This window comes from Quercus lobata, chromosome 1 (genome assembly GCF_001633185.2).
Source record: "Quercus lobata isolate SW786 chromosome 1, ValleyOak3.0 Primary Assembly, whole genome shotgun sequence".
NCBI lineage: Eukaryota > Viridiplantae > Streptophyta > Magnoliopsida > Fagales > Fagaceae > Quercus > Quercus lobata.
The window spans coordinates 11,739,095-11,754,834 of record NC_044904.1 but is presented as its reverse complement, the minus strand read 5'-3'; the positions used below and the strand labels follow the sequence as shown (position 1 = coordinate 11,754,834).

General features: G+C 31.4%; 1 protein-coding gene across 1 annotated transcript; it reads right to left on the bottom strand.

Annotated features, from left to right (window-relative positions):
- Positions 1–8,015: 8,015 nt before the first annotated feature.
- Positions 8,016–14,114, bottom strand: LOC115995095 (serine carboxypeptidase 24-like). Its single transcript, XM_031119530.1, has 10 exons — positions 14,099–14,114; positions 12,658–12,954; positions 11,168–11,275; positions 10,967–11,062; positions 10,776–10,868; positions 10,576–10,661; positions 10,090–10,493; positions 9,759–9,866; positions 8,373–8,478; positions 8,016–8,241 (listed from the first exon to the last, which is right to left on the bottom strand). Exons 1-10 carry the CDS (start codon positions 14,112–14,114, stop codon positions 8,074–8,076), a joined length of 1,482 nt encoding a protein of 493 aa, XP_030975390.1. The 3' UTR covers positions 8,016–8,073.
- Positions 14,115–15,740: the final 1,626 nt, after the last annotated feature.

Sequence of the window (15,740 nt, the reverse complement as noted above, 5' to 3'; positions counted from 1 at the left end):
TGAACCTAATCACCTACATTATTTATTTATTTTTAACTATTCTAATAATCCACCTCACCTACAATCACCATAATATATATATAAAAAAAAAAAGAGTTATCATCATGTATAAACATCTTTTTATTATTAAAAACGAACGCTATAAGTTGAAAGTTTCTAAAGAAAACCTTAAATATTTGTTTTAGTCAAAATTATCACTTTGCGTTTTGATAAAATTTTAAATTAGCACATCTACCACCCTCTTAAAGTTAAAAGTTAAAACTAAATTTACGTTCACCAAGATATTATCTAGAGGTGTTCGTGGTATGATGCGGTGCGATTTTGAGCTACTTTTAGCACCGCATTTTGCAGTACGGTTTAGTTAAAATCATAATTGTACCGCATTGCGGTAATATATGTGGTGAGATGCAATGTGGTTCGATTTAGAGTTTAGTCAAAACTATAACCGCACCGCACCTTATTTTTGCAGTCACATATATGGTGTGGTGTATAAGTTATTGTTTGAATGGTTTGAAGTCGGTATATTTTTCCCTTTATTTTAGGTCAAGTTTTAAACTATTGAGCTAGTATTTCTTTATTTTGGCCTGGCTTTCTTAGTCAACACTTGCTAAGGTTATCAAACTTAAAAAAAAAAAAACTAAGATTATTAAACTATTAATAATATATTTAATATTAAAAATAAATAAATATATTAATATATAAAGAGAGTACGGTGTGGTGTGGTTTTCTTATTATAAAACCGCAAGCCGCATTGCACCATACAGTGTGGTGCACTGTTACTTGCGGTATGATGCATTGTTACTTGCAGTGCGATTATGCCATTTTATAGGTGGTTTTGGTGCAAATTTTGCAGTTTGGTGAACACCCCTTAGTATTATCCATGGTTAAACTAATTTCCTTTGTGTAAACTTCATGTGCCATGAGCCCCGCCCATGACTGAAAGAAAAACACAAAATTAAGAAAATAAGTGAATAAAAAAAATAACTAAGAAGAAAAGCATTTGTTATTTTATAGGATTTTTCTCAAATCTTCTTCACCTGAATTTCTTGGATTCTTAGCCCTTAAAGTTTGTGGTTATTTTCATTTTAATCTTTTATGTATTAAAATTTTCATTTTGACTATTTATTTTTTATTTAGTTTTATGTTTAGTCCTTCATGAATATGAATATTTTGAAATGTAATTAAAGAGCCAAATAGAAAATTGAATCAACTATAAAAGGCTTCTTTCTCAAAAACAAAAACAAAAAAAAAAAAAACTAAGAAGAAAAGCATTTGTTATTCAAAATGTATTTCTCATTGATTTTATATCTAAAAATTCGATTTTATTTTTGGTCTTGTTGATACTTGTTGGCCAAAAATTTATATATTATAATATATATTTGCCTTATTTTATAGGATTTTTCTCAAATCTTCTTGAATTTCTTGGATTTTTAACCCTTAAAGTTTGTGGTTATCTTCATTTTAGTCTTTTATATATTAAAATTTTCATTTTGACTATTCATTTTTTATTTAGTTTTATGTTTAGTCCTTCATGAATATGAATATTTTAAAACGTAAAGAGCCAAATAGAAAATTGGATCAACTATAAAAGGCTTCTTTCTCAACCAAAAAAAAAAAAAACTATAAAAGGCTAAAATAAAAATATTAGAACATAAAGGGCCATTATGAAAACAATCTCAAACTTTAAAAAACTAAAAGTCTACTATAATCAATTTCTTAGATTCGAATATGATCAAGACATCCCAATTTTTCCAAACTCCAAGTTTTGGCCCAAAAAAGAAATTCCTACTTGTCACTCATTCTTGTTTTTCTTGCGAGAGCTCCCTAAATCTAGAGCCATTTGGCAATGGTCAGCCCAAGATATTGGAGCATATGGTGAAAGATCTATGTGTAGCTTTTTATATATAAATATTAATTAAATATAATTATTTAATATTCATTAAATCGAGGTTAATTTTATGCATTAAATACATAATTTAATGAATAATTCTAATAAAAACTATTATTAATTTCATAAGAAGAATTGAATATCATAGTTGAAGCATAAATTTGAACAAGAAGAAAAACTATATATTATTTTTTAAAAATAAAATTATCTTATCTAAGATATATGACGATACAAAGTTAAGTAAATTTGTAATCTAATTTTTGAGAGAAAGACATATATTATTTGGTGTATGACTTTGTAGGAAATTAGTCAATGTTTAAATTAATTTTTAATTTTTAATGATTGGCGACAATATAATTTTTTTTTTTTGGGGAAGCATTTTAGGGTTTTAATTGTATTAGGTTTCTAATAGCCTCATATTTTGAAAGCCTTATTAAAAGATTTCATAAAAAAATGCTAAACGTTCATATATGATATGACAATCACTATGATTGATGAACTTCAATAACATAATTAGTCAATGTTTAAATTAATTTTTAATGATTGGTGACAAATTAGTTTGTAAGCCTATAGTAAAATTTAAGGTATTCCTAGGATCACTAATAAAAAAATGCACGACCATTTGAAATAATTCATTCTTTATATATAAAATTTTGTGTCTTTTACACTTGGCTCTCCCACTTAGTTTCAAGAATACACTAGAAAAATTAGAAAGTGCATCTAGTGCATCATGCAATTACAGCAAAAAATTATAAAGTTAAGAGGTTAAATAAAAATTTTGATTCAAGTGTTGAGATTAATAGTATTTTTTAACTTTCTATCAAAGCCGTTGAAAATACAATTGCATTGGATCTCAATCCCTTTCTCCTATGCTAAGTGAGTTAGTGAGTGCAAAATACAAAGAATCTAATATTAATGAACTATAATTTTTTTTTAAACAATCATATATACTCAATAAAAATCACCACACAACGAAAATCACTACACATTCTATCCTATTAAAAACTATAAGAAAAAAAAATTATCATAAGTAGTATTAAATTTAGGTAAGAATTTTTATATGTGACTAATTACATTTACTTAAAAAAATAATTTGACTAATTATATATATTTAATTTATGATAAAAATTGTGTTTAATTTTAAATGTATCTATATGTATGCATTAATGCATGTGGTACATGCTATTTTTTTTATTTGACTAATGTAGGAGCTTAAGAATTTTTTGCCTTTGGCTTTTGGCTTTGGCTTGATTGCCTTGCCTTTGCCTTTGCCTTTGCCTTGGCTAGAATTCTTTTGTCCCACATTGGAAGGAAAGCTTTCCTCTTCATGCCTTATAAGGCATGAACCAATGGATGAAGAGTACCACTAGCTTGCTTTCCTCTTCATGCCTTATAGTTCATGCCTTATAAGGCATGAAGAGGAAAGCTTTCCTTCCAATGTGGGACAAAAGAATTCTAGCCAAGGCAAAGGCAAAGGCAAAGGCAAAGGCAAAGGCAAGGCAATCAAGCCAAAGCCAAAAGCCAAAAGCCAAAGGCAAAAAATTCTTAAGCTCCTACAACTAATTGTTTATATTTTTATAATAAAAATTGTGTTTAATTTTAAATGTATTCATGTATTTGCATGGGTTACATGCTAGTTTGAATAATTTTGAAAACGTTTTGGTAGTACTTGATATTAGCTCAAATCTTAAGTGCAATATATATATATATATATATATTTTTTTTTTTTTTGATTGGCACCAAGTGTCTAGGACTTTGTCTTGACTAATCCTAGGGGTGCACAGGCCCTCAGCAAGAAGTTTCCCGCAAGGGCACCTTGGGTAATTCAAGGGGCAATTAAATACCCCCAGTTCGATGGCCCTAAGGGAGTGAATACACATATAGCTACTTGAACCCAAGACATCAAAGTTTTACTGCTCGTCCCAGAGTTTTAAGTGCAATATTTGTATTTTGTTAATTGCTGGAATGCTAAATTTGTTGCTCATACCTTGGCCAATAGGCCTATTTGTTGGGTTTGTTTGTGGGTATCTAATCCTGTTTTGAAATCATCCCTTTTTAAAGTATAGCATTTTGAAACTTCATTTTTTAAGTATAAATCCTCTTTCAAGCCGTTCATTTTCAAAAAGTTGAAAAAAATATATAAATAGTAGAAAACGGCTGGTAAGCTCTTTTTCTTTTTTTTTCTTTTTTTTTTTAATAACTTTTCCTTCAAATCGATTTGGGAATCTCTTTCAATCTATTATATGACAAATTTTATAAAACTATCAACATTTATTATTTAAATAAGAAGAAAGTTTAAGGTTACTGGTTCAACCAATGACTCTGTGATGTGAGTTGTATAGGTTATAACCACATGGTCAAATAAAAAATAGAAAGATAAAAAAAAAACACCTATTTAGATGAAAACAACTCATCTAAGTTGCATAGATTAGTGGGTTCCAATTAGTTCAACTGGTAAAACCTCTGATGGTTGAATAAGATATTTAAAGTTCAATCTCCGCCTACATCAAAAATCAATTAGTGACATGGTTTGATAATAAATAACTATTATCAGGAGCAGATGGCATAAATTAAAACTCTCTTAAAAAAAAAAAAAGTTGCATACACGAATATGATTTGTAGGAAATTTTCCTCTGAACCAATTTGGAAATAAACATTTTTTCCCCTTTTATCCTTTCAATAAACTTCCCTTATTTTAGACCCATTAAAAAAAACTGACGACATTAAAAAGTTGCTTATCCTACGTCTCAAAACTAGCCCAATGGAACCAAAGCCAGAACCCAATAGGTCGGTCTCATCTCTTGTGCCGACCAACAAAAATGGAGATGAAATCCAACAGAACCTAATTTGCTCGCTTGGCCCAATTGAACCAAAGAGAGAACCCAATAGGTCTCATCTCATGAGCTGACCATAAAAATTAAAAAATGGAGATGAAATCCAATAATAGAGCTCCATTGGTCCAATGGAACTGAAGACAGAACCCAATGGGCCAAAAAAAACAAACTTGTAGTAATGTCCAAGTATGACAATTTGGGCTTTTAATACCATAATACTTTCTATGAAGAGAGATGAGCCTAGACCTTACGAATCTTTTGTCTTATAACGTTCATTTTCCCTCTTTTTTTTGTTAATCGCTGAACTGCTAATTTTGTTTCTCATAGCTTGGGCAATGGCCCTATTTGTTGGGTTTGTTTGTGGGTATCTCATCCTGTTTTGAAATCATACCTTTTCAAAGTATGGTATTTTTAAACTTCATTTTCTAAGTACTAATCTTCCTTCAAGCAGTTCATTTTCAAAAAGTTGAAAAAATTAAGTACTAAAAAACGGTTGGTAAGCTCTTTTGATTTTTTTTTTAGATGTTTCCTATCTATAATATATTATAAAAATTGAATCCCAAAACTGGTAGATGCATTCTACAATAACACTTATTCGTTTTCAAAGTACTCTATAATAACATATGGCAACTTCTTATATTTAATTGGTATGATTAGACAAACAATGCCATGTGTTCAAATATTATTTTTACATGTCAATGTATTTGCCATAATACTAGACACGTGGCATATAATTAAAATTTGGAATGAAATAAATACATTTCTTAGGACCAAGTTAGAATCCAACACACAAACACGAAAGAGAGAGAGAGAGAGAGAGAGAGAGAGAGAGAGGGTTGTAAATACCATGCTTCATTGGACCACCAAGGTGGCCTGCAACTTTCTTGAAATCTTATGCTTCGGGTCTGATACCAATTTAGCTCTCCAACATTTAGTCAGAGAGAGAGGGTTGTAAATACCATGCTTCACTGGACCACCAGGGTGGCCTGTAACTTTCTTGAAATCTTATGCTCCGGGTCTGATACCAATTTAGCTCTCCAACATTTAGTCATAGCAAAATACATAAATAAATAATCAAAATATTATATTAGTTCACAACTGATAGGAAGGTAAAGAAAGGGTTAAAAAGCAGCTTGAAAAAAATTGAGATAGTGTTCTTATTAATGTGAGTTGCATTAAGCATCAAAGATTACTAACTTTTAGCATACATGGTTGTTCTTAGAAGAGGCATTCTGTTTTCCCAACAAATGACAGCACCTAATTTTCCAATTGGAGTTTCAAAGACTGGAATTGTCGATCCATCTCCAAATCCCCAAATAATACGCTCCATTGCTATTGGCACAAGTTTCTGATGCTTTCCCAGGTAACGACCTTGAGAATCAAAGAACAGAACAGTACAGTAGAGTGTATATCCATCCCTATCACACCCATTACCAAATATACCTTATACTTTCCAGCCATTGCTGCTAACCTGTCAACTTTAGGACCTACATTGTATCAAATAAATCAATTAAACTAAACATACCTATTATTATATGGACTTGTTAAAATCTAATTTAGGCCTCCAAATGGCATGACAAAGGAAGTATAGGTAATTTTTTTGTTGTTGTTCTGTGCTGCAACTTGATGTTTTTCATTTAAATCACTCAAAAGACCTGAATATCAAATATCATGAGGTCAAAATGACTTGATCTAAAGTTGCCATACATCAACAAAAAGCTTCATAAAAAGGGATGAAAAATTCTACAAGCACATACCTGCACACATGCACACACACACATTTCTATCACATTAATATGGGAATGATTTTGCATTGCATAAAAATTTGTTGATGTAAGTTCCAGCCAGAAAGAAAACCATAAAAAACAGACTTTCATCTCCTAGTTGAAAAGATAATGGAATTTGAGTATCCAAAAATGTTGAAATTTGGTTACATTATATCATAGGTAGGATTTCATTTCAATTATAGTATAGACGTATAGTTATAATAACATATCTAGATATGCATCTTACCTAAACTAATTTAAATCCAATCGATTCAGAACTTGCATTCTTGATGCAATTACAGGAAAAGAAACCCAAAAGAGCTAGTTTGTTTTATGATTTTTGATAAATTACTTGCAAGTGGGTCCCAATTAGCTCAACTAGCTGGTAAAATTTCTAGTCATTGAATTAGAGTTAGGGGAAATTTCTGGTTTGGTTTGATGGCCTGGCTCGACTGGCCTTTCCCTCACCCTAGCGGGCTCCTTTTATTGTGGTGGAGGTTTGCAGAAAGTGGAATTTGACCTTGTCAATATCCTTTAGATTTTCCCTTTAGTAAAAATTACTCAGTGTAACACTTCAAAAAAAAATCTTGATAACTATCTAATGATGCTCAACCATTTGATGTTTAGGCTAAAAAACATGCCTATGTAATGATCTAATTGTCATAGACTGCATAGGTTGGAAATACATTTAGAAAAGAAGAAAACTATTTAATTGGTTATTATGCGGTTTCATCACCCTTCCAATTGTGAAGAATCTTCAAAGGATGTAGGAAATAATTTAGAGTGTCCAATTGGTTTGGGGTTCTGATTACAGTAATGGATGGGATACTATATGGGATACTATGTGCAGAAACTTTCACTTTTAGTTACTGAGGCATACAAGGATGCACATCAGAAGAGTGTCCAGGTCATGAGAATTTCCAGTTTTTTGTATTCGAAACTCTGACTTCCACCTTTGCCAATTGCCATAAAACCGAAAGTCTCAGCTTTTATATTTTTTAGGCCATGAAGGAGAGGATGAGTGATCTTGCTCAGAGCTTGGGAATGCCTCCAGGCATTGGTGAGGGTTCAAAGTAATTATTTCTTCATCTCATACTGTTATCTGAGATGCACTTCAATTTTGTATACGATTACAAACCAAGGCAGGGCTACTTGCTTGTACTATGACCTTGAATCCAGAAATGTTCTAAGGATGTCTTTTCCTTCATTCGGTTAGATTTGTTGTTGAAATTGTCATTCATTTTCCGGGTGCTAGTAATGTGTTTTTTTTCATAATATGTGAAATGTCTTTAAAGAAAAATTAAATATGCTTTTGGTCCTTAATTAAGGATTGAATTGGGTTACTCAATTGGTTTCTAAATGGCATGCAACATAGGGAAGCCATAGGTAAAAATGCCACAGTTAAGATTTTATTTATTGGATTTGTGACTTGAAATGGAGAGGATCTTGTTCCATATGTAGAGACACTAATTTTGGATTTGTAATATATCAATACAAATCATGAAACAATTACACTCAATAAATTGCTCAAAGATAATCAATTTTCTTTAGTTATAATATCCAGGAAATTTTGGCAATTCCATAATCAATAATCTATATTCTCATATCCAGGTAAAATTGGCAATTCCTTCCCTGCCAAAAAAGATTTGAAAAGAATGAGTGCTCGCTTGGGTTGAAATAGTGGAACCTCGTGGCCAGCCCCTCTCACTGTAGCAAAAGTTAGCTGATCGTAGACCTCTGTCCATCCTCCTACCTATAAAAGAAGTTTAATTTTCAGATTAATATAACATTTCTTTGTGAGTATTTTTATCTACTTATCTATATATTTTTGTTAGTGTGTTGGAGGTTTTGATTGATTTTTGGTAAGAAATTGTGTTTAATTACCTGATCATCTTCGTTCCATGGATACCACAGAGTTTTAATGGTGAGATTGAGATGGCTGAGGGATAGCCTAGTGGCAGTCACTGGAACTACTGCATCTGTGTCCCCACTGCATCAACATAGAAGCAATGGCCTTTAAAAATTAGATCTTTCTCGTTGTTTATACTTCTTTATTACTTTTCAAATCAAAAGCAATTGCAATTACACTGCTCATTAATCTTCTCATCAACATAGGGGCAATTGCCTTAAAAATTAGAATATTTACTATGCTAATTTGTTTGTTTCGATATGGAATTGACTATGTTTATAAACAAAAGCTTTAAACTAAAAACAATAAGTAATCAACAATGCATGGGAGGCAAACACAGATGATCATAATATGCATGTAAGATTTTATAAAAAAAAATTTAAAAAATTTGCATCAGCATGTGAGAGCAACATATTGAGTATAGACTACAGAGTGATAATTTATAAAAAAATTCTCTCATAATTAGGATAAAGCATTCAATCTCAAGTTGTTCAAAATATAAATTGTTGCTAAAGGACTCTGGCTACAAATTTGAAGTTTGGTACACCAGGAAGTCTACAAGGAAGATGGCTAGGCAAGCCCAAGGTTATGCTCATTAGGCATATATAGGGCCTTCCAAATCAAGAGATGAAATCTAAAAGTGAAGGAGTCGCTGACTGCAAAAGAAGAACTTCTACCAACACTAATGTTAGAGTAATTCTAGAATCTAATTAAAAAAAAAAAAAAACAATTATCTTATCTGCCATATTGTAATTGATTATCGGTTGCTTTCACATAAACCTACAATTTTTTTTCATAACTCATATTCTGCCACATTGCAGTTATGACAAGAAGTTGTGATAAATTTTGTTATCTTAAACCTTTTCCAAATGTTATGGTGAAAAAGAAAAGAAATGGTGAAAAATTTTCATTGGGATGTTTCTGTGAGTAGACATTGTGAAATTGATTTTCAACAAAAGGATAAGTATTATTGGACTACGTAAGGATATTGTCCATATCACTATCAATGACTTTAAATTGCTCAGAGACTCAGAGGCCTACAAGTTCTAGTACAGTGCTTCTTTTTACAGTGCGCATGTTATTGAATCAAAGAGCAGGTTAGAGAATTGTTCTTCTTATTTGTTGGGTCGTGTCAAAAATTTATTCACACAGGTTTTCTCAAGTATAGTCTTTTTGTTCATTGTTGTAGTGTCTCAATGTTGTCTTGCCACTTGTAGTTGTACGTAGCCCAATCCAAGTCACCAGCCAAAAATTACTTACCAGTATTGTAATGTGTATTAATACAAGTAATGTTAGTATAAAACCGATAGTACTTTAATTAATTAGAAAAATTGTTATCCTCAGCATTTAAAAACTTTTACCTGAAAACCCAGATTCGTAAACCAGCTGTAAACAACTTCTTGTATGTTGGCAACATAGAAAATTCAGAATCTGTCCAAATTTTGCCTGGTCCGATTCCGAGAACTTCACTACACAATAGAAAAGTATATATAGGAATCAGATGCATCATCAAACGCCTAGGATTATGTTTTCAATTTTAGAAACAAACAAAGTTAACAGCCTTATAGGTCAATTGATATTTTTTTAATGTTTCTAATGAAGATGTTCAGGTTCAAATCACTCTTTCCCAATTATTGGATTATTAAAAAGTAAATACATAAACAAAAATTATTGACTCATTAAATAGTAAACCTGCAAACAGTCCAGTTGCGAAGAATTCCATTAACATTTGCATGCATTGCCTTTTGTACTTCCGGCCGATTATAATACTTCTCAGCATAATTTGCACTACATGGATCGTACTCAGAAAGCCTTCGACGCAATAGAGTATTTTTGAACCTTATAGGGCTCATGGTATTATCATGCGATGCCAAGCAAGTTGGTGTATAAATACTGTATTGATCTATGTTTCCAAGCTCCGTAGTGGCATGGTACATTGCTTGTTTACATGGTTGTGGTCTTTCACTTTCTACCACCTTGAAATCGCAATTCTTGAGAACTGATCGATATCTTGTATCAGATATCATTGAATGGCTCCACCAATATTCTATTGTTCCAATTTCGTCATAGTAATAATCAAAAACTGCATTTCCCACCTGCATAATTTGATTGAAATTTTTTAATTAGAGTTATGATCAAACTTGGTGTTCAAATTTGTGTTAATTATGTATTACTTACTATAAATCCTTTAAGGTTGAGGATAGGTTGCGAGAGTGCCTTATTATATTCTACAATTTTCTCTGCCAACTGGGGAACAAAATGCCCTATAAAAAGAATGAAAAGATTAGCTTATGATTATTTAGAATTACTCATAATTGTGTAATAATAAGTTATTAGTTGTTTGTTGCAAATATATATATATACACACACACACATACCAGCATAGCTCTCCCCAGCAATGTAGAATTCTCGATGTTTGTATTGTGGAAATCTTGACATCCATCTAGTTAGAAATACTAGAGCATCCTCAGCTGTGTCACAAAATTGGTAATACATAGGATTCACTTACAACATAATCTTATGGTAATCTAATAATAATAATAATAATAAAATCATCATAATCTAGTACCAGTCCGTTTATCTCCGGAATTATTAAGGTCGGATCTTGTATTTGTGTATGAAAAACCAACACCAGCCGGCGATTCAAGAAATAAAAGATTTGCTTCTGTAAGCATAAATAGTAAACACATGATAGATTTTAACCACAAATTTGCAAAGATAAAGGTTCACCAACTTGCTGAATATTAATTATTTGAATAGTGGTTGTTACCTCTATTCCATGAATACTCATTGAGATAAAGTGATAAACCAGTCTTGTTAATCCTAAATGGCCCAATTTCCTCTGATGCTCCAAATGCCACCGATGAACAACCTGGCCCTGCAAAATTACACAATGTATAATTAATATTTGGACAAAATTTAGTTACAAAATTGGTTATGGCCTTAGGCTACAACCTTAATAAAATAAAAATTACAACATATTTTAAAAATCTAACCGTTGAATTGTATTTTCTTTACTCTCTTAATACATATGTCAAATTTTGTGTCAATTAGATATTATTTACTACATAATCTATAAGTTTATATTTTATACATAATTTTAAACTACAATATCTTGCAATTTAAACAATTTATTGATGATATAGTTATTGATTTTTAATTTTCTAGAAATCTTGCAAGCATGGAGGTTATAAGAAAAAGATGTAATCCAATGTTGAATTTGTTAAACTTTGTCCAAACTAATTTCCTTAAAGCATTTGTTAACATTTCACATGAGGGATAACAAAATATGTACCAGTTATTTAGTTGAGAATTTCACTACATAATATCTGTATAACCCTTCTACTTTTTTATTTTAAAAAAATATATACTATTTATGAGTATTTGTAGTTGTGTGCAACCTTTTCACAAGTATATTATTTGTCTCCTTAGTAATCCACATTGAAGCACCTCACATATGAGGTTATGACCTTCCCTTTTTTTTTGAGTAAACAGTAATACTTATTAGAACATATACAAAAATAGTAATATTAGTGTTTTAAATCGGGTTTGTAATACATTACATAACTAGAATACAACTACAAAAGGGTCTAACCCTTTTCATTAATAATTGTTATTATGCCATATATTTTTATATTAATTCTGATGTCGGTCTCCATTATTTAAACACAATTAGATAGTGACACGTTTTATTGTTATTGATGTTGATTTCAACTATTTAAACACAAGTAGATAGTAACAACTTTTATAGCAAGTAATGTTAGGAGGCAATAGTTTTCATAGTCATTTTTCACACATGGCAAATTATTATAATTAATATAATATCACTTTCATATAAATTCATTATTAACATTATCAATCACATCATATGTCATTTTAAATCAATTGTGCAAAAGTTGGTTAAAATTGTTGTATTCTTTAAACTCATTTTTTTGAATTGTTCTTCTTTAATGAAAGAAACATATCATCATCACCATTTGTGATTTCTGAATGCTTATTAATTCATGGCTTCTAATTAATTCTTGTTCTTGCTTCGAATGGAATGTTTTTCTGAAGATCTACTTTTAATGTTTTCCAAAAGAGAAAGAAAGAAAAAACCCTATGTAATTCATGTTTCCTATATAAATGTTGTGAAGAGTGCTATCAAGATGGATACATTGTAATTCATTCCTAGTAGAGCTAGACTAGCACCCTAGAATTACAGGAGAAGAGTAGTCGGTGGAAATTAAAGATAAAAAGTGAGAAAGAAGCTAAACTAACCTCCGTTAAACCAGAGAACAAGAGGTTTCTTTTCTGGAAAAGCAGTGGCTTCTGTCAACCAGTAGAAGAGAGCTCGTCCAGGTTGCTCGTTGACCGTAACGTAGCCAGAAAATTGAGAAAATGTTACTGGTGGCTGTCCAGGCAGTGCTGAAATTCGATCTAGCTCTTGCTGTTTTGGCAAGGCAGCAATGGCAGTGGTGATGGTTGAAGAGAAAATGAGTGAGGACATGAAGAGAAAAAGGACTACACTTTGGAACACCATTGGACCCTCCTGCAAGCCAACTGAATAACTGATACCTGGATCAGAACTTGGTTAATAGTCAGCATAGCATCATAAATGCATCACAAGAAACCTCTCACTTATGGTTACAATAGTAATTATCCAGTTATCTAGAACTATAGTGACGTAGTATTTTCTCTCTCACATAATTAAGGATGTTACTAATTAAAATCATCCAAAATAAGGAAATATTATGTCATTGTATTTTGGGAATATCTAATGATTTTTCAATTGATAAAAACGTCTTAATGAGAAATTATTAGGTTCACTGGGAGGATTGCTGAAGTAGTCTTCCCAACCAATGAAATAATTTCATTTATGCAAGTCTGTGAGTTAGAATCCTAACCAACATAAAAATTAAAATCCACTAGATGATATCACATTTGCATAAATAGAAGCGTTTTATTGGTTAGAAAGACTATAAATACCACTTCAATAGTCCTTCTAGTGGACTTAATAATTTCTCAGTGTCAAGAGTCAAGCCACTGAATCTACTCTCACTCATTTAATTGAGAGTTTAAGATAAAATGAGCAAATTTTAAATTTAATTTTATAGGCCTATTTGTTCAAAGCTTAACCTTTTTTTTTAGAGAATTTTAGCCTACGACATCTGCTAATGATAACTCTTTAGCATCAGATTAAGACACCAATCGGTTTTTTATGTAAGCAGTGATTTAATCTCAGATCACTTATTCAACCATCAAAACTTAACCATTTAATTGAGAGATTAAGGCAAACCAAGAGTATTCTAACTCATTTAATTAGGATATTAAGGCAAACCAAGTTATTTAAGTTTGGATTAGAAAATCCGATTTTATAAAGGAATGTCATTTAACACTTATGGTTCGTTTGGTTGATGATAGAAAAGTGAGAGGATAGAAAATGGAATAGATGATGGAAAAGTAGGGAGATAAAAGAGATTTTAGTTCTAATTATTTGTGTTTGGTTAGAGAATGGAAATGTGGGGAATAGAAAATAGAGTTTGTATAAATTTACTCTCTCATGCTCCTATTACATGAATTTTTTTATACAAATATTTTATAAATGGAAAAAAAATTATTATTTTGGAATAAAATAAGCAAGTAAAAAATTTAATAAATAACCCATAAAAAGAAAGAAAAGAAAAGGAAAAAAAAAAAAAAGATTGGTGGGCCAACCAACCTTTTCTCCTCCCCATTTTCTCTCCGATTTGGAGGGCTAAAAAGTGGTAGGCCTAGGGAGAAAACAACCTAACCCAACATTTTCTCTCCCCCCAAATCACTCTAATCAAACACCCTTTCCAGCTAAAATCTCTCTTATTTTATCTACTCCATTTTCTATCTTCCCTATTTTCACTCCAATCAAAGTCATCAATAGTGTCATGCATTATCTATTGAAAAACATAGTTTTGCATCACATACAACAAAATTGCGGAAGCAAATACAAGGATCTAATTTATTTATGAGAGATAATGTACAATTTTTAATTCTACAACAAAGAATACAAAGCATACCTTAATGTGATGATTCTAAAAAACAAAATAGAAGGTCAATCTTAGGAAACCTTCTACCTTTACCCTAATTCCACTTGGCGCCCAAGATGTGTAGTCTCTTAATCAATTCTTTGTACTTTTCATTAAGATCTTTCTAAGGATTAAGAAGTAAAAGAAGATAGTTTGGGTTGAATTCGAGGCCAACCCAGCCTCCAAGAAGTGTGGAAAAGATGAGATAGGGAATTAGAGAGATTAGGTACTGGTTTGGGTTAATTCTTCAATGATTCCATTATTGAGATCCTTGTTCCCCTTTATACGCTTCAGTTGTTAGCTATTTGTAACAATTCTGGTATTCCTAGACAACTAACTACTAATTCTAGTATTCCTAGCCAACTAAGTACTAATTCTAGTATTCCTAGCCAACTAAGTACTTTAAAGGATATTTGTAACCAATTCTAGCAACTAAGTACTTTAATCTAATGAACTAACTACTTTCTCAATTCTAGTATTCCCAATTCTAGCCAACTAAGTACTTTAAACTAATGAACTAACTACTTTCTCAATTCTACTATTCCCAGCTAACTAACAAACTACTTTCTCAATTACAACAAATTATTACATCTCAATCTATTAAACATCAGCGCAGCTTTGACACATCTGTAACCTCCTAACTAAAGTACACTCATTTGTAACAGTTTCACGCAACTAACCTCATACTGACCTTAACAAGTTCTTTTTCTTGTGTTATGATCAGTTCGTTTGAAGAGAGATACAAGAGAAAATTGTTTTTTTTTTTTTTTTTTTTTTTTCCCACAATGTTTCCTCAAGGCTTTCAACCAGAGACTAATCATTGTTCGTGCCGGGTGAGCCCACGAAGGGGTAAAGCACTGGCCAAGGAAATTATTTTCAAAGTGCAGGTAGCAGGACTCGAACTAGGGAGCACACCTAGTCGAGCCAAGTACAAACACTTTGAGACCAAGAGCTCAACCAACTTGGCCAACCTCCTTGGTTAAAATTGTTTTCTTTCCTTTTAATCGTATGTATGTTTTAACTGTCTAGGTATTTATTTTATTAAATAACTTTTATTAAATAACCGGTTGATTATTTAATTGGACTTGCCTTTTTGGGCTAATGCAATTGGGTATTAGTAAGTGGCTTGAGTTGGGATCAATGGAACAAATAAGACTTTTAACTCCAATACGCTTCGGGCTTCCATTAGCTCCTTGATAAGTCCAAAGTTACCATCAATTACATAACAAGTACCACTGTGAAAAATATACTTACACTCTAGGCTTTATAATCTTCACAAATAAAACATCTGATTTCATCACC